Source organism: Hemibagrus wyckioides, linkage group LG21 (genome assembly GCF_019097595.1).
Source record: "Hemibagrus wyckioides isolate EC202008001 linkage group LG21, SWU_Hwy_1.0, whole genome shotgun sequence".
In the NCBI taxonomy this organism is placed as follows: domain Eukaryota; kingdom Metazoa; phylum Chordata; class Actinopteri; order Siluriformes; family Bagridae; genus Hemibagrus; species Hemibagrus wyckioides.
In genome coordinates this window covers 2,323,872-2,344,228 of record NC_080730.1, presented here as the reverse complement: position 1 = coordinate 2,344,228, position 20,357 = coordinate 2,323,872, and the positions used below count along the sequence as shown (strand labels likewise).

Sequence of the window (20,357 nt, the reverse complement as noted above, 5' to 3'; positions counted from 1 at the left end):
GAGAGAGAGAGAGAGAGAGAGAGAGAGAGAAAGAGAGAGAGAGCGAGAAGAGAGAGAGGGAGGGAGGGAGAGAGAGAGAGAGAGAGAGAAAGACAGAAAAAAGCAAGCGCGAGAGATGAGAGAGCGAGAGACCGAGAGACGAGAGAGCGAGAGGGGGAGAAAGGGAGAGACAGTGAGAGAGGGCGAGCATGAGAGACAGAGAGAGTGAAAACTGAGTGAAGAGAGAGAGAGGAGAGAGAGAAGAGAAAGTTAGAAGAGAGAGAAGAGAGAGTTAGAAGAGAGAAAGATCGAGAGAGCAAAGAAGACAGAGCGAGGAGAGAGAGAGAGGAGAGAGATAGAGCGAGATAGATGTACAGCGAGAAGAGAGAGAGAGAGAGAGGAGAGAGAAAGAGAGAGAGATGTAACTACAATCAGATATAAAAATGATAAAGTTAGTGTTTTCTGTAATAAATGTAAACGTATTTTTTTTTACAGCTCGGGTATGATTGATGGAGTCAGTCTGTATCCTAAAACCCAGACAGTTTGTGGAACCTGCTGAGAAAAGGATGTTTAAGGATAAAGTTGTAGTTTATGGTAATAACACGTGATGCATGCAGGACCAATGACAGTGTGATCGCGACTCGTCCACGCCACGTGAGATTACACAGAGACAAAAACACAGTGACGTCCACCAAACACTGTTCTGAGGGAGAGCGTGTGCAGAACGTAGCGTCCGGTTACGGGGATCAGTCACATGGTTTATTCCTGGTAGCGGCGCCGCGCTGGAACCGATATCGTGCCAGGCGAGAAACGTCCAGGAGCCGATCTGAGCTCCGGGATCCTGGCGCCCTGGACCCGGAGAGATCCTAGAGATGAGGCGTAACACAGATAACAAAAATAAAACGCAGCCCAAATCTCCAAAACAGAAGAAAGATAACAATCTGAAGAGCGCTTAGAAAGGTCAGAGACAAACATTTTTCAAAATGAAAAAAGAAAGAAGAAAAAAGCAAGCATAAAAGTCTACCATTCCTATACTTCAGGAAATCCCAGCATTTAAATGTCAGTGTTGCAGTTAAAAAAACACACACACACACACACACACACACACACACCACAGCCTACACACAAAAAGAGCTGAAAATAAAAACACAATGCAGAATGCTATTCGTACAAATTTACCCAAAAAGAAACTAGAAGCAGTTTTCAGTTCTTCTTAATGAGAGGAGTGTCCTGAAATAAAAAACTTCCCCTTTAAATTAAGAGAAAGTTACATTTATTCTACACCCACGGGTTCTGGGCCCTGATTGGTCAGAAAGTGTTTAATAATTTTCCGAACACTGTTGCCAGTGCGGATTACAGGTTCCTATCAATACACTCATGTTACCACGTTATCGTTTCTATAGTAACAGCTTGTTTGCAGGGACTCGTATGATTCATGGGCCACTCAAAACGGTAACTGTTGATTGTGGTGAGGTTTACTGTAAAGAGATGGTTAGGAGTCTCCGCTGTCATCGGTTTGTAACGATTGTTAAGTTTTCCAACATCTTCTGGACAGAGCTATTTACATTTTGTGTTTTCTGGGGGTTTTTTTTAGCCTTACTAACAGAGAGGGAGGCTGGTGAGGGACCGACTATATGATCAGAACTTGTTTCGTGGATGTTCTACAACATGGAAATGTTACTGTAAATGGATAAAAACGCTTTAATAAATAATTAATAATTGCTGTAGTGAAAGAACCAAAAGCCTTGCAGTATGTTACAGAAACCTAATCTGTGGCTTGTGGTCACTCTGCTTCAGCACTTTACTCTAACAGCATCAGTCCATGTTCTTAATTCCTTATTTTAGTCACTTTCTTTCAGTAAATCAGATTTCTTTCAAAGCTATGAGGAATAGCCTTGTGGTATGATTTACTGCATTCTTCTCTAACCAAGAAGACTCTTAGGTTTCAGTTTTTCTGCAGAAAAGGTACTGAAAACCACTAAACATCATGTGCCGTATCCGTACAGGCTGATAGCCATCAGACCTTCATAAGGACGAGACCCGGCTGGAGCTCAGTGGAAACGTTTAAGGGCAATTCCATGCAAATGTCAAGCTTACCATGGAAACAGTGTCAACAAAGGTCATATTTACTCCCTCAGTCAGCACGGAAAAAAGTTCATTTTAAGACTTGTTCATTTTAAGTTTTACTTCCATATAGTTAACCACATGATGCATCTGTGTGACCTTTACATGTAATGTGCAAATATATTTATACCGATCAGCCATAACATTATGACCACCTGCCTAATATTGTGCCGGTTCCCCTTTTGCGGCCAAAACAGCCCTGACCCGTCAAGGCATGGACTCTACTAGATCCCTGAAGGTGTGCTGTGGGATCTGGCACCAAGATGTCAGCAGCAGATCCTTTAAGCCCTGTAAGCTGCGAGGTGAGGCCTCTGTGGATCAGACTTGTTTGTCCAGCACATCACACAGATGCTGGATTGGATTAAGATCTGGCAAATTTGGAGGCGGAATCAACACCTCAAACTGGTTGTTGTGGTCATCAAACCATTCCTGAACCATTTTTGCTCTGCCTTGCTGTGCCATGTGTTCCCCAGGTAAGTGACATACACGCACCTGGCCATCCACATGATTTAAAAGAAAACGTGATTTATCAGACCAGGCCACCTTCTTCCATTACTCCATGGTCCAGTTCTGATGCTCATGTTGACACTGTTAAACTTCAGGGACATCAGTGTCTTCAGTTAGGGAGCCTTAAGGATTGTGAATCAGTTTTATCTGCTTTGGTGTCAATGAAAGTGACACTAGGTCCCCTGGAGGGGCAACAGCAAGACAACCCCCAAAAGGGAATGGTTTTGCAGGTGGTGGCAACAGACAACTGCTCTTCCTGCTTATCCTTCTTAACCGATTTATCACTAGTTTGGAGGTTTTTTTTATTGTTGTGGTCACTACTTGCAGCATGAGGCAGTACCTGAAACCCAATAAAGTTGTACAGATTGTCCAGGTCTTTCAGGATGCTGCAACCCAGCAGCAGGAAGGAACAGCAGGAGCTGGAGGAACAGGAGGAGCAGAGCCCTACAAAAAGACCTCCAGCGGGGTACTGATGTTCACAGTTATGACCAAACAGACTTCATGGGCTAGACATCCTTTAGTGGAACCTGTGCTCACAGCTCAGCACCGGGGCAGCTTAACTGTTATTTGCCAGACAACACCAGAACTGGCAGGTCTACCACTGTTACCCTGTTCTCTTTACAGATGAGAGCAGGTTCACACTGTGAGTACATGTGACAGAGGATTCTAGAGATGCTGTGGGGAACATTATGCTGCCTGCAACATCATCCAGCATGACCACTTTAGTGATAGGTCAGTGATAGTCTGGGGAGGAATATCGTTGGGGGGAAGCACAGACATCCACATGCTAGCCAACAATACCCTCACTGCGGTTAGGTACCAGGATAAAATCTTCAGAGGCAGACCTTGTCAGATCTTAGAGCAGTGGGACCTTGTAGAGATCTTGTCAGATCTACTAGAGCAGTGGGACCTGGGTTCCTCCTGGTGTGTGTCAATGCCCAGTCTCCTGTGGCCAGAGTGTGTAGGCAGTTTCTGGATAATGAAAGCACCTATGCCACTGAATAGACCTCAAGTTCCTCAGACCTTAATCCAACCACTGGGAGGTTATGCATCGGGGGATCCGCAACCACTGCACTGAACCTCAACACGACAAAAACCTAATTACTTATCATCATATAACTTAGAATAGTTTTGCAGAAAAGTAGTAATGTTGGTGTCTGAATAACGTTTCCCCATCAATCTCATTTTTAATCAAGACACTAGTTTAGCCAAAACATTACGTGTGTAAATGTGACGTGAATAGGTATTTTCCCCTCACGGTATATGATGATATTCTGATCACACCCACAGTACTGTGTTTTAGGCAGGTATGAAGAAATGCTGTAAAGTTCTTTCAAAAACACATATTTTAATTGTTTATCAGCGTAGAAAATGCAGAGATGTTAAACAGAAGAAATACCTAAATCAAATCGGTATTCAGTGAAACCACCCTTTAAACCTGGATCAGTTCTTACACTTGAACACTTTGTAGGGATTTTGCAGGATCAGAGTCTGGTGTCTGATTAACCAGTTCTACCAAGCAGGTGATAATGATCATCAATTTCATATGTGGGTGGAAGTAAAACAGAAAGAGATGTGTAGGAGCTTAAACTGGGGAGAGGAACAAACAAACTGTTACTAAGGTAAGGTTGAGGAAGTCACTTTCATGTCACCATGACCAGACTGAGCTCAGCAACAAGACACAAGTGAGTTCTGCAGATGGAGCTGGAGATTTGGTCGGGATTATTGGTGTCCTCAATGTTGAGAAATACAAACGCATACTTATTCATCATGCAACACCATCAGAAGCGCTGCATTTATTCTGGCCCTAAATGTATTCTGCAGCAGGACAACGACCTCAAACTTACAGCCAATGTTATTAAGGACTATTTTCAGCGTAGACAGGAAGTGATGGTTTGTTCCCTCACAGAGCTCTGATCTCTACATCATCCAGTCTGTCTCTTACATGAAGAGATATCAAGCCTACATCCACAGAAGATGTGCTTAGTTCTCCAAGATGTTTTGGAACAAATTTCCTGCAGAGTTCCCCTTAAAACTGTGTGCAAATGTACCTAAAAGAACTGGTGCAAATGGAGTCACACCATTTCTCTTCTTTTCTTTTTGTCAATTGATAAAAATGAACTATTAGCACTTTTTTTGAAAGCATCCTTACTTCACAGCTTCACATCCTTACTTCTGCCTAAAACTTTCACACGGTGTATATACTGTATCTCTCTCAGTGTGCTTATCTATACACTGATCTTGTTCTCTAGCCTTCCTGACCAGTCACATGACCAGCTTTGCATATTCAGTCAACACGAGTTAAAATGTCACATTGATAACGCTGGAATTACCCTTCAGAAGGCCAGCGGACAGCCAACAACAGCTGAATGATTATTTATACGTACAGGAGGAAGAGCATGTAATGAACTAGAATAGAAATTCCACAATCTAGCATGACATCAGATCTGAAGTGATGTGCCTGTGTGGTGGTGTTGATGGCATTTAGTTGGATGTAGCCATGCAGACCCGATTATTATGTTTCATTGCACATTAACAGAAAGTGGTAGCTTAGTGGTTAAGGAGGTGGATTACTGATAGGAAGGTTGTAAGTTTGAATCCCAGGTCCACCAAGCTGACACTGCTGGGTCATTGAGCAAGACCCTTCACCCTCCATTACTCAGTTGTATAAAATGAGATAAAATGTAAGTCGCTCTGGATAAGATCGTCTGCCAAATGCCAGAAATGTAATGTAAATGTTAACAATTCGCAAAAGAGGGTAAAAAGAACTGGCCTGTGAACATCTATACTGTCTTCAGGTCACATAATAATGCGTGGTTTTCATTCAGAATTCTGCTTCCAAATGTACACAGACAGTTTCCTACTGATTATATGGACATCCTCTACATTTGTAATCCATCTATTCTTCCATCTAAAGGAGCTTCCACCAGTTGAACCATTATTATGAACTGGTCAGGTGAATAAAGACATGGACATGAAGCGTTTTTTGATGTTAAATTCTTATTACAACTTAGATTACAAGCCATTTCTTCAGAATTCAGAAAGATGGAAGGATGAATGAATTAACATGTTGATGGATATATATGGATGGATACATAGATGAATAGATGAATGTATAGAAAGCTGTACAGATGTATAGATGAGCAGACGGTGGACAGCTAGATGTACGAGCGGATAGGAGATGGCTGGATGGATGACTAGATGGACGGATGGATGAGTGGATGGTGGACAAACGGATGGATGGCTGAGTGATTTGTGGACAGATACAGGGGAAAGTGAACAGTGGATAGATGGATGGAGGAATGCTAGAGAAAAGAGTGGATCTTCAGTCTAGATGTTCTCACCAGCTGGATGTCATCCTGCACTGAAGGCACTGTTCCTGGATGTGGCCTGATCTCCATGGAGCTTCTCAGATCTAGGCTGCTCATCATGGAGCCTGCTCCCATTGAGATGTTCGTCCATCCAGACAGACAGTGCTGCATGAGGAACCGAAACAATGCTCAGAAAACGAGTCCGCTCAATAAAAAACACATTCATCCACACTTTCCCACTACCTACAGCCTTTTCCCCACTGACTAAAACTTTGAATCTTACTTTTATATCGAGATAACCAACCCAAACACCAGGTGAGAACTCACAGAGGGCAAACCGAGACTGTCGGATGGATCGAAGCTGCAGCGGCGGTGAGCTTTGTATCGATACGCCGGCAGAAGTGTTGAGCGAGGAATGCTGACCCTGTCATGTACACGAGGACAAAGTTAACCGTGTTCATTTTCACAAAAGAAACATCTCTCTGATTGCAGTGACACCTAATAAAGGCAGGCTCGTGCTCCGTGTGAGGATGTTTCTCCTTGGGCATCTTGCAGACGGGACACGCGGCCTGAGGGTCCAGAGGAGCTGCAAAAAGCCGGCTGTTTATTCGATAGCAGAATGTACCTAAAAAAAAACAAAACAAAGCAGCCAGTCATGAACAGGTTAAAGAGAAATGTGTTGATGAAAGAGTCTCATGAACAAATACCCACATTGGTGAATTTCTGAAGCACACTCGTGCTTAGTCATGCTGTCTTCATTAGAAGACGGCAAGAGGTCGGAGTCAACAGGAAGCCTGTCCGAGTCAAACAGAAAAAAATACAAATGACTATGGAGATTCTCCCAGTGGACATTTTTCCTGCTCCTGTCTTAAATTCTTGAATTCTTTAACCAAATTATGTCTTTCATCTAGAGAATTTGGACTGATTGGTAAGCAAATTAGTAACACAAAAATCTACGCAGGAAGGAATAAAAAACCCTTCACGAACTTCACGATAAAAAGTATGCTGATGGAGAGAAAAAATACAAGGCAAAAAAATCTGATCCGTAGAGATACTTATTTACTTATACTTATAGCAGCTTATTTTTTTCCATTTAACCGCTAACAGAAGAGACGTCTTTAATGCCACGTGTCATTTCCTCTGAAGCGAATCAGCTTTTTTCAGTTCACTGAAATACTGGCACCTCTGCAATCTAAGAAACACTATCTGACATCATAATAGCAGAGTCTGAGTTCATTTCATTCTATACTAAACTATATGGGCAAAAGTATGTACACCCCTGACTAACACACCCCGTATATTTGTTAAACGCCACATTCCAGATTTATGTCCTTTACTGAGACAATTACTAGAGCATGTCTGTGGGGATTAGTGATCATTCAGCTAAGGAGCGTCGTCATGTTGGAAGAGTAAAAGGGGATTTTTTAAGGCTTCAGCACACAAAGATGTTAGAATAAATTGTGTGCTGTGAAATTTGTGGCAACACATTGGGAAAGAACCACACAGAAGTGTGCTGGTCAGGTGTCCAGAAACATCTGGTCGATTAGAGTGTGAACAGAGATTCTTAGTAATTTTCTAAAAATACTTTTCCATAAAAAAATCACAAGTTCCCCATATGGTTTGTAGGCTAAGGGACTTCTCGGGTGATGTGAAGTGATCTGAATGCAAACTGAAACTGAAATATAAGCAGACACCCCACAAGATGATGACACTGCACACACACACACACACAAGCACACTCCCACACACGAAGTTACATCTGATTTAAAAAAAAACAAACAAATTTAATAACGAAGAAAAATGTTGCAATGGGTGGATTCCCTTCTGACCCCGAGGAAGCTCTGTGGACACACTCCTCCTTATTGACTTGGCGGAAAGTGCGCAGCTCGCTGAAGAAGTGCTCGGAGCGCTCAGTCAGGGAGTTCTCGGCGTCCATCAGACCTACACACAAACACATGCAGATCAGGGCTGTGTAAATGACCGCTCCGGACACGTCGCCTGTAACACGCCCGATCACAATGTGTGCACGGGTTTACACGTTTTCCAGGAAAGTGTACTGCAAAATCTGCTGAATCATAAAGCCTAAAAGGGTCACTGGGGCAGTTACAGGGGCAGTTAATGCAAAAGACATTTATGTAGAGCAGATTCTATTTTCTTAAAGTTATCTCTTTAAGCGGTTAGGAAAGAGGATTTTACACTTTGTGGTTTCTCAGTAAAATCTGAGTGGGTTTTTTTTGTATTTATTATTAACTTCCAGAGACAGAAAAAGATGAGTGTACGAGTGTTTTATTATTATTATTATTATTATTATTATTAGAGCAATAGCAACAGCAATAATTCTCGAGTGAGGCAACAGTAAATCCCCTTCATTTCACAAAACCAATATATGAGTTGCATCTGACGATATGTGGATACCACAAACCATCCGAATCTCATGAATGATCTGAAACTGCTGTATTCCTGTACATCTCCGGTGTCTGAGCATCAGATAAACATTTCCTGGGTATGTCTAGCTCACACATTGAGGGCTGTAACATCTGGGGTCTTGAACTCAGCTTATTAGGTTGCACAGTTCACATGCTAGCTTTATGGAATAACAGCATAGAAGATAGAGATTTCTGGATAGATGTTAGATATTTTAAGTATTTCTCCTATCACACACACACACACACAGTTACATTTTCCGGCATTTAGCAAAGCTACCATATGAGACATCATTCATGTGGTTTAAATTCAGATGGGAAATGAACCATAAGGTTTTCCCTCCATTCTTACCAGCTATCCAGTCATATCCCAGTAAAGGCTGCACACGTCGTCCCTCTGACTCGGACACCAGCTCCAACTCATGGTCTGTAGGTGGAAACCTGACTCGGCTCATGACTCTCTGCAACAACATGCGTGAGATTCAGTTCAACCTGCTGTATGGGTTTGACTTCTTTTGTTAATAGAATCAATAAATTATATCAACGCAGAAATAAAACAAACAATCTTTATGATTATAAATTAATTATTTGCAGCCATAGTTTAGTCTTATGAGCAATAACTAATCAAAATCCACTACTCTTGATCAAAAGGAAAGAAGAAGACTTTATTATCGCCACACATACATTACAGCACAGAGGGATCCTTTTCTTTACGTATCCCAGCTGAGGAGGTTGGGGTGAGAGCACAGGGGCAGCTATGATACAGCGCTCCTGGTGCAGGGAGGGTGGTTAGGGTGAGAGCACAGGGGCAGCTATGATACAGCGCCCCTGGAGCAGGGAGGGTGGTTAGGGTGAGAGCACAGGGGCAGCTATGATACAGCGCCCCTGGAGCAGGGAGGGTGGTTAGGGTGAGAGCACAGGGGCAGCTATGATACAGCGCCCCTGGAGCAGGGAGGGTGGTTGAGGTCAGAGTGCAGGGGCAGCTATGATACAGTACAGGGCGGTGGTAGCTCAAGTGATTAAGGCTCTGGGTCGTTGACTGTAAGATTGGGGTTCAAGCCCCAGCACTGCCAAGTGTTGGGCCCTTGAGCAAGGCCACCAACCCACCTTGCTCCAGAAGCGTTGTATCATGCTGACCCTGTGCTCTGACCCCAACCCCCAAGGTGATGAAAGAATTTCACTGTGCAGTAACATATACTGTATGTGACAAATAAAGACAACTTAACACCTGGAGCAGGGAGGGTTAAGGCCCTTGCTCAATTGCCCAACAGTGGAGCTTGGTGGTGGTGATCAACAACCCAGAGCCTTAACCACTTGACCCACCACTGCCCCTGAACTCATTGCAATGAGAGGTCAGAGCTCTAAAATACTATTTTTTCAAATCATTATGCCGTTATTTTACATGAGAAGCATGAGATGCGAGATGCCTGAACATGCGACAGACAAGTGCGTCATAAAATGTAGACGCCGATCAGGGTCCAATATGCAAATGAAGCTCGTGCAGCAAGGTTTTACTCGGACGAGGTGGTGGGGTGTGGGGGGTGAGATTCGTTTTCATTTAATATGGGTAAAGCAAGAAATTTTTATTTAATATTTAGTTTAGTTGGGTCAGCAAGTTGCTCATGTAGTGGACACTAGTTTTTCTTCAGGGAAATCCTTATTAACGAGTTCATACATTTCCTTATAATCTCATATTATGTAACATTAGATCATCCCTATTCATGATGTTTCCACTTCGATATCTTTTGTGGTGTACGCATTAGGTCTGGAATGAAAACAGGAAGGAAGGTAAATCTCAGGCACCACATTTATTGAACCTTCACTCACTTGTCTCTTGTCCTGTGAGGTAACGGACTTGGCCTGCGACGTTTCGGTAGGATTCGCCTGAACATGTCGATGACTGATCCCTCGGCCTTGATGGAGAATTTCAGGCTTTTCTTCTTCGCCTGTCACACAGCCTGACGCCACTTCCGAGGAAAAAGAGAACTGAATGAACAAAGCTGATAGAAATCCAGACCTGAGGAAAGGATTTACATGCCGTTGTCTCTCTTATTTCCCCTAATGTTAAGAGAGTTAAGAATATTGATCCTACAACACTCCTGGGCAACTCCATGCAAATCTAAAGCATACTGCAAGCAAGCAAATGAAGGAAAGTCCCTGGTCAGATCTACACAGGTGAATTTTTTAAGGAAATGATATCAACATTTACACATCAAACAAGCAAGCTGTCTACAGTTTTTCCAACACTGTATTTACTTCCCGTGTTCACACACACCCACACAGCACATCCTTTACAGCATAGTTTTATCTCTACACCATAATTGATAACAGGAAGTGCATTATTTACTGGATGCTGCACATTTAAATGGATCTACAAACAGATAAATGGGCAAAATGCCAGCGTTAATGATAAAAAAAAATCCATTATAACACTAACTACACTTCTTCTAAACCCTATCCTTGATTATTTTCCAACAACCCAGTGTTTTCTTGCTCACTTGTTTAGGGCAGGATTTCCAGCTGTGGCGCTGTTGTTGGTCTGGATATGTAACCCAGCATCACCAGATTTCACACCTCTGAGCATGTGATTACACTTCACACACAGCTGCAGCAAACCAAAAATATACACTATATTGCCAAAAGTATTTGCTCACCCATCCAAATAATCAGAATCAGGTGTTCCAATCACTTCCATGGCCACAGGTGTATAAAATCAAGCACCTAGGCATGCAGACTGTTTTTACAAACATTTGTGAAAGAATGGGTCGCTCTCAGGAGCTCAGTGAATTCCAGCGTGGAACTGTGATAGGATGCCACCTGTGCAACAAATCCAGTCGTGAAATTTCCTCGCTCCTAAATATTCCACAGTCAACTGTCAGCTGTATTATAAGAACGTGGAAGTGTTTGGGAACGACAGCAACTCAGCCACGAAGTGGTAGGCCACATAAACTGATGGAGCGGGGTCAGCGGATGCTGAGGCGCATAGTGTGAAGAGGTCGCCGACTTTCTGCAGAGTCCATCGCTACAGACCTCCAAACTTCATGTGGCCTTCAGATTAGCTCAAGAACAGTGTGCAGAGAGCTTCATGGAATGGGTTTCCATGGCCGAGCAGCTGCATCCAAGCCATACATCACCAAGTGCAATGCAAAGCGTCGGATGCAGTGGTGTAAAGCACGCCGCCACTGGACTCTAGAGCAGTGGAGACGCGTTCTCTGGAGTGACCAATCGCGCTTCTCCATCTGGCAATCTGATGGACGAGTCTGGGTTTGACGGTTGCCAGGAGAACGGTACTTGTCTGACTGCATTGTGCCAAGTGTAAAGTTTGGTGGAGGGGGGATTATGGTGTGGGGTTGTTTTTCAGGAGCTGGGCTTGGCCCCTTAGTTCCAGTGAAAGGAACTCTGAATGCTTCAGCATACCAAGACATTTTGGACAATTCCATGCTCCCCACTTTGTGGGAACAGTTTGGAGCTGGCCCCTTCCTCTTCCAACATGACTGTGCACCAGTGACCAAAGCAAGGTCCATAAAGACATGGATGACAGAGTCTGGTGTGGAGGAACTTGACTGGCCTGCACAGAGTCCTGACCTCAACCCGATGTGACCTCACAAATGCGCTTCTGGAAGAATGGTCAAAAATTCCCATAAACACACTCCTAAACCTTGTGGACAGCCTTCCCAGAAGAGTTGAAGCTGTTATAGCTGCAAAGGGTGGACCGACGTCATATTGAACCCTATGGATTAGGAATGGGATGTCACTTAAGTTCATATGCGAGTCAAGGCAGGTGAGCGAATACTTTTGGCAATATAGTGTATATATATATATAACATATATATAGATATGATATATCTATCAATATATCATAATATACACACACACATTATATATACACTACCAGTTAAAAGTTTGGACACACCTTCTAATCCCATGGTCTTTCCTGATGTTTATTTCTCTCTACATTGTAAAACAATGCTGAAGGCGGCTGAAATCCACAATAACGTCCTTTGAACAGTTGATATTGAGATATGTCTGCTACTGATGCTCTGTAAAGCCTTCATAATGCCTCTAATCTGAGGTGCTGTTAATTGGTGATTTCTGAGGCTGGTCACTCTAAATGAACTTCTCCTCTGCAGCAGAGGTCAGTTTTGGTCTTGCTTTACTGGGATGGTCTTCATGTGAGCCAGTTTCTTCATAGTGCTTGATGGGTTTTGCAAATGCACTTGACAATACTGTTCTTGCAAGAACTATTCCAGAACACCTGACCTTCATGTCTTAAAAGAACAACTGACTGTTTTTTTGTTGTCGTTACATATGGATTACTGAAGTCCATGTGTGTTATTTCATAGTTTTCAAATCTCCAGTATTGTTCTAGAATGTAGAAAACAAATCCCTAAACAAAAAACATTGAATTAAAAGGCGTGTACAAGCTTTTGACTGGTAGTGTAGATATTGATTTGGCCTGAGGAATTTATGACAGTTCTTTCGCTGCTGTAAGCTCTAAGCTTTGACAGAAGGAGAGAAATAACTATTTAAAAAAAAAAGTTTAACCCTAAAATTGGCATTCTGTACAAAAACATGGCCTGCTTTTCCTCATCCATTAGAACGCTGACATCTGCTCTCTCTGTGCTGGATTATCAGGTTTACTATAAATGTTCTTGCTTCTCAAATCTGACTGAAACCATTAGAACTTCCAACACAGCACTTTACGTTTCATTACAATTGTTCAGAACTCAACACTGTACCACGTTTCAGAATTCATATCTGCATGTGATGAGTCCGTTTTTGTCAATTTTACGCAAGAGAGACAGACAGACAGATAGTTAGTTAGTTAGTTTCTGGCATTTGGCAGACACCCTTAACCAGAGTGACTTACAATTTATCTCATTTTATACAACTGAGGGTTGAGGGCCTTGCTCAGGGAGGACCTGGGATTCAAACTCACAACCTTCTGATCAGTAGCCCAACACCTTCACCACTAAGTTAGCACATGACCTTTTTTGGTAACAGGTGTCTCAATGAAGCTGTAGAAATATACACACATAAGATTACCTGGTGAAAAGTATACACTAAGAACAGAGCCATTGTTTTGAATTGTATTATTTAGTGCATATTAGTTATTAGTGCACATGAACTGTAGGTATATATTATTTCCAGGCTACTTGTTTTTGAAGTTTCGATTTACTATAAGACAAAAATAACTCACAGAGTGAACTTTGCTCTTAAAGGGACGCTGAAACAAACAGGAAGTGACGATTTAAACCGTTTAAATGATCCGGTTTCTCACCTGCCAGGTTTGAGGTTCTGGTGATGTTTATCGGTTTACACAAAGCACTCCGGGCCACTTTAGGACGGTTTCCACTGACGGTCAGATTTATAAAATCATCCGAGACATCGAATAAACTTTCACGTCTCTCTATTAAAGGCGTCCGGTCGCGTGAGCTCCTGCTTGCTGATTTCCGGTCAGAAACGGAGTCGTGCGTTTGATTTTCAAGCTGTTTTCCCGAACAGTCTGAACGCAGACGCTGTAAATTTTCGGTTTTATGTTGTAATTTCTGCAACAGTTCCTTGTTTTGTCGTCGCAGGTCATCCAAAAGTTCAAAAGACGACATTTTGACAGCTTGCGTCGCCCCCAACACTGGATAACTAAACTAACTAGCACGCCACTCGGGTTGCCATGGCAACTGCTACAGCGGCGCTAACGAATGTTATCAATTTGAATTTATAGTGCAAACGCGAGGATTGTCGCGTGACGCGCTACGCAACACATTTTGTCCGAGTTTAATTTGACTTATTTATATATGATCAATTATATTAAACTTGCTTTAAAAAAAAATCTAAACAATAGCGTCCATTTTCTTTTTGAGTTGAGTTTGGCACTGAAACGGCTCGCGGACGTCTCTGATTGGTTAAAGGGCGATTTCCCACAATGCACCTGTGCCTGCCTTTTAAAGACGCACACGAAGATTAATTTAAGATTAATTATTGTTGAATAATTGTGTAAATCTGACCAGGATTAAACAGTTACTGGATGTGAAAGAGTGAGACACTACACTGCTTAAAGATCCACAACATCACACCCTGCTCATGTGCATTTACTGTGGAAATGTAATCCTGTCCACGGCTTTCCGTGCTGGTGCACGGTCTCTGCTTATTCACTCGGACTACACGGTGGACGCTAAAAAACAAGCGTGCTGTGATTAAGCCTAAACACTGCACTGCTGCTGTTCTACTGCACAGCACTCACTACGCCTCATCCTCATAATCAGCCTATTGTCCACAACATGTTGTGCTTCAGACAATTTACCGCCTGCTGCCTGAACACTTCCCTGAGTTACAGCAAGATAATCAGGCGCCTCATTCACCGTGGAAAAACACAACCAGTAATCAGGTCACATGTGGCAACACTGAGAGCTCTGAAATCTATCTATCTATCTATCTATCTATCTATCTATCTATCTATCTATCTATCTATCTATCTATCTATCTATCTATAAAACACCACAGAAAGTTATTTATAAAAGGATGTCAAAGAGCAGAAAAACGGAAGTAAGATGACAGAAATGTGATCTATTAATAAATGAAAACAGCGTGACGTCTTCACGTGTTTATGAGTGAAGTGATTAAGAAAAGATCATGATTTCCTCCATCTTGGTAAAAGCCCCAGTTCTGGCTGAAGAACAGCAGAGCTGAAGCCTGATGCTGCCACCACCATGCTGCCCCGTGGGGATGGGGGGCTTTCGGAGATTCTTTGCACCAAACATCCCTTTTGGAATGATGGGGTTCTTCTATCTCATCAGACCAGAACATGGTGTCACATGGTTTGGGGTGATTTAGTTGACCCTGAATGTTTTTCGCCCAGACGTGAGGAACATGAGAGACTGTTATCACATGCAGAGAATCAGATCAGATCTTCCCACAGCTCCTTTAACTTGCTGTAGATCTCACGCCAGAAGAAGATGTAAAGAAAAGAAGATGTTAAAGAAACAGATTTGGGGTTAATCAGAATCATTTCACTGATGAAGACGATTAATTTTGAACATGAGAGTGAATGTGATCGGTTCGTTCTGAGCACAACCTCATCCTCGGTTATAAAGAGTGAATATTATAAGGTTTTTTATTTTTTTATTTTTCCTTCTTCTTAAAATGTTTCTGGAAGGCAGAGCGGGATTAGTTGCACAACTGGCGGAATGTTATATAGTTATTATTGTTATGCAATAAAACTATAGAAATGTTTCATCTAATATGATAATGACACAAACCAAAGACAATAAACAATTTAAAAATGCCTTATGATACCAAATATTCATGTTACATATTTTCTTTTATCTGAAATTCAGTATCAAACTTGAGAAAATCAGCTATAAAACTAACGGGAGAGCAGAATATTTCTTTATATTGTCTCACTGGATGTATTTAATGTTCAGCGTTGCTTTAAAAAACCCGGACTTGTCTATGTTGGACCAACAGATGGCGATATTTGGCAGCTTGCGACTCTGTAGGGTTGCCAAATATTTCCTAGAGGATTTCTCCTGACCAGTGGATAGTTCTGTGAGGAGTTTCAGACCTGCGTACTTTCTGTACACATACTGCAGACTGGAATAAAGCTGTATGTAAGACGTGACCACATCTATCAATAAAATCCTACCAGTCTTCCAGTTCATGGCGATTACAACAAGCCTGTATGAAGGTTTACTACCAATCTAATCCAAACTAATCGGGGGCTTTTGACAGATTTAACTGGTTATTAAACTGGAGAAGGGTTTTTTTGCAGGCTTTTCTGTGGTTTCCCTGTAGAAAAAATAGAGAAGCTGGTTAGCAAACCACCGATTGTATTTATAGCTGCTATAACATCAGTGTGAACAGGAAATAGTTTATATCTCTATAACTATAAATGGATGAAATGTATGGTGTGTCTGCTGTGAGGTGTGACTGTGTGTCTCGCACTTCATGTTTAGGAGATCACATGACCATAACATGTGAGTGAAGACCAAACCTGTTGCTTCTCTGATGAGTCTTTTTAATCGTCACCTTAGACTTGGTTAATTTTGGGTTCGGCGTGACGAGAGAAAAGAGCGAGCGCTTCCTGGAGAGACTTTATACTGAAGAGAAAGCACAAGATAGAACACATCTGTAAAGCATGTCCACCCTGAGACACTGCACAGAAGCTAAAATACGGGTCACTTACACACACAGTACATAAAAAATGATAAATCCTGATGTGATAACTTTAAATCCATGACATACTCCAATTCCCTCCATTTCCTTTTCATATAAAACTAATTCCATCCAAATAGGCCTTAGGATTCGTTGTCTTGGCTAGGATGTGGATTTGTTCTGCAAAAAAATAAAAATAAATAAATAAATTATGAAATTAAATCTTAAATCTAGTCAAATTGATCAACTACCCAAGGTTAAAATCAATAAATCTTTGATTATTAAAACTATTTTAAGAAATCGTAAGGCTTATAAATTGTAAAATACAAATAAAACTAGGCTGAATAATCTTAATTTTTTATTTTATTTATGATTTATTTACACAATTAGCAAGATCCATCAGTGTCCGCAGAGTGATGTCATAGCTGCCCTCATCAGCTGTGTAAACAAAAATAAAATAAAATGACAAGACGTGACGTTTTAGCAGCGTCCTGATGGTGATTTCACGTGAAATCACGTGAATTACTTTAAGATCAATCCATGTCCAGTCAGTCACACAGCAGTGTCAGATGTCCATGTGAACACTGAAACCCTAAAAAGAAGTTCTCCACGATGGCCACAAGAGAAGATATCGACGTACAGGTGGTTTCGAGCGATTTGAGCAGAGGGGCCGGTCGCCGGAGGCAAGCTGCTATCGAGCCGCCTGACAAAGACACACTTCGGGTCGATCGCTCCCTGCTCGCTAGCTGATAGGGATGGGAAGCTATTAAGATGGGGAAGATTAGCCGGACACGCTGAAATAGGGACACAGAGTGGACGAGCAGGCCTACAGAGTTGAGAGATCCTCACATTGCTGATTTTTCTGATTCAGATACGCATTTCACACGTGATCATGTGAGAGCTTCAACATTTAAAGTGAACTCAAAATGTGCTGAAAAATGAATAAATCAGGTGAAATGTGAGTGTGGAAAATTAACAAATTCCGTTTGAAAAAACCCCCACAAACAATCATGGGGAAAAAATTCAGATGAGCAAAAATAAATGTGTACAAAGTCACAGGTGTAAACGGGGAAAATTGTGTATTTGAAAATGGATTGTGTTAAAAAAACATTAATTAATAGTGTGAAATTAAATAAATCATTTAATTTAAAAATAAATAAATAAATGGAAAAAAATAAAGTCATGTGTGTTGTTTCTGTAAAGCTGATCACTTTCCTCTGTTCTGGTGCTAAGGAAAAGCTCCTCTGTCTTCTCAGTAGGTGTTCAGCGGAGAGGTCATCTCCCGGTCCAGAGAACCCACAGCCACGGCTCCGTATCGCCTTGGTAACAAAAGCAGTAATGATAGGGTTTTGTGTTTTTCAAAATTCCAGGGTTATTTGGAAGCACAATAGCAGCACGTCTCTTCAGGACAATAACACATGACAGACACGGAGAAACATCCTCTCTATTTAAACGTTGACCTTTCCAAGGTTTGTTCCTGACTTTAGTTTACATAAGCGTATCTGCCTGGGCAGGGTACAGTAGAGGAGCACCTTCTTTGGAGCTAATGATTTTCGGGAAGGCGTCTCGTGTGGACAGCGAGAGCCATTTCGTTCGTAGTTTCTAACATGTTCTAACGTGGTTTCTATAGCGACAGAGTTGTACGGAAGTTTTCCGTAAGGAATACTCATTGAAGGAGTCTCCAGTGTCAGAGGGAAAGCTGTAACTTTTTTCTTTGTCCTTTGAGACAGACAGGATGTAAGCGAGAACAGGAAGTCGTTTCACAGATCATTCTCTGAAACTATAAATGGACAAAAATAACGATTCTTTTACGAATACTTTCAGCAAGTTGCTGTGGTGCTGTTAAAGGAATATAATATATAAAACTTTATTAACATTAACCCCGCTTCATCACATCATGACAGTGTTGATTATTTTCCTGTAGCAGTATGACACACGGTTTTATTTCTCACATAAATGATATCAATTATTGACATTGTGGTGTTTGGTCATTCTGGACGAGAGAGAGAGAGAGAGAGATAGAGAGAGAGAGAGAGAGAGAAAACACAGCCATGCCCCCTCGTTTCCTATTGGCTGTTAAATTTGATGTGAAAAGAACCGGAAGATCAGGGTTCAAGCCCCACCACCGCCATGCTTTGGCGCCAACCCCCAGAGATGGGATATGTGAAGAAAGATTTTCACTGTGCAGTAATGTATATGTGACAAATAAAGAGACCTTAATAATAACCCTTGGCTAGGATAAAGCTCAAAAACATTCCAGCTGGAAAATAAAGTTTTAGTTCTTTAGAAAAATGAGGCTACAACTCTGCCGTGTGTTTGCTGTTAGACCTGATGATGATGATGATGATGATGATGATGATGATGAGACAGCTCTTGAATAATCAGAAGGCAATCTTTCTCCCCAAGTCAGATCCTGAGGAAATGATCTGTCAGAGAAAACACACTGAGCGAAACAACAACAACAACAACAACCAGCCTGGAGAATAATTAATAATAAAGTCGTTTATAAAGGGCTCTCAGACTAGCGGCTCTTCTCAGAACATTTAATCTTCTGTAACAATCATAATATGGGCTTTTAGCAAAACGGCACAAACTTGCCCTTTAACAAATACGTTCCAGTTTAATAGGCTAATTTAAAAAAGCTTTTAAAGCTTGTTTTCACGGAGGCACTAAAGTATATACTCGAGTGTGCGCAGAGAAAATCCATCAGGTCATCAGAGCGCAGGCAATAAATCGCTAACCATTTACTGTCTTCCTCGTGCACCCGCGCTCCAATTAAACACATTCTAAACTCTGCCTTTTCTTCTGTCAGCTGTTAGAGAGGAAAATAGTCAAGTGTTTTATTCCTTTTACATCACAGCAATCTGCAGCTACAACAAAGTCATTTTTATCCATTTATAGTTAAACATTCTGGAACGTCTGCGAAACGAGTTACTTCCTATTTACATTTACGTACGTCAGAGCATCGTAAAACGTCATTCTCTCACCAAACTCTCGCTTTGTCTCTCTCTCTCTTGCTTTGTCTCTCTCTCTTTCTGTATTTCTCTGTCTCACTCTCTCGCTGTCTCTCTCTCTCTCTCTCTCTCTCTGTGTATCTCTCTTTATCTCTCTCTCTGTATTTCTCTCTTACTCTCTCCTTCTGTCTCTCTCTGTCTTTCTCTCCCTCTGTTGCTCTCTTTCTTTTTCTCCCTCTCTTTCTCTCTGTCTCTCTCACTCTCTCTCTGTATTTCTCTCTCTCTCTCTTTCTGTGTCAGTAAAATTGCATCTTGTCAATACCAAGAAACCGCAAAAATCCCAAAAATGTCTGAAGTTAAAGCTTAACCTAAGTTCTGAAACTGGAGACTCCTTCCGTAAACACATTTCTCCTCACAGAAAACGTCACAGTATCATTGTTTACATGCGTTCCGTAATCTGTTCATGTAGTGTACACGTCTCCATCAAGGAGCTGTCGCTATGGAAACGATAAGCTAGCAGAACGAGTGCGTTGATATAATCCTGTGATGTGTGGCTGAGCCGATGTCAGAGCAAACTCATCAAAATCTTTTGAGCAAATCCACAGAAGTCTGCTATAACACGTTAATAAAGCGTTATTATTCTGCAAGATTAGAGCCTGTGATGTCCTTAAGGACTAAACCTCAGCCACGTGTCATGTGACCATCCTCATGAGGTCATTACTGTCTCTAAAGTGTTTATTATACCATGACGCACACAGAGCAGGATTTAAAAAGCATTTTATTCTGTAAAACTAAACATCACGGATATGTGTTTGAACTCACACTCAAACTTCAGTAACAATAATAATAATAATAATAATAATATTAATAATAATAATAATACAGCACATGCCTGAGCTTTTATACTC

At 41.6% G+C, this 20,357-nt stretch overlaps 1 protein-coding gene across 8 annotated transcripts in view; it reads right to left on the bottom strand.

Moving 5' to 3' along the window:
- LOC131342514 (uncharacterized) overlaps positions 1–20,357 on the bottom strand; it is a 43,991-nt gene that overhangs the window by 14,581 nt on the left and 9,053 nt on the right. The window contains exons 2-12 of one of the 8 annotated variants that reach the window (XM_058373504.1): positions 18,824–18,921; positions 16,527–17,814; positions 16,335–16,440; positions 13,626–16,129; positions 10,172–10,311; positions 8,697–8,805; positions 7,751–7,862; positions 6,633–6,715; positions 6,420–6,546; positions 6,249–6,345; positions 5,955–6,086 (exon numbers count right to left, since the gene is read on the bottom strand). In XM_058373504.1, the coding sequence (XP_058229487.1) occupies positions 5,955–6,086; positions 6,249–6,345; positions 6,420–6,546; positions 6,633–6,715; positions 7,751–7,862; positions 8,697–8,805; positions 10,172–10,311; positions 13,626–13,950 (1,125 nt within the window). In that variant the 5' untranslated portion in view covers positions 13,951–16,129; positions 16,335–16,440; positions 16,527–17,814; positions 18,824–18,921. Of the gene's footprint in view, positions 1–5,954; positions 6,087–6,248; positions 6,346–6,419; positions 6,547–6,632; positions 6,716–7,750; positions 7,863–8,696; positions 8,806–10,171; positions 10,312–13,625; positions 16,441–16,526; positions 17,815–18,823; positions 18,922–20,357 lie in introns of all 8 variants that reach the window. The other 7 variants (XM_058373507.1, XM_058373509.1, XM_058373508.1 and 4 more) reach the window with 7 other exon arrangements.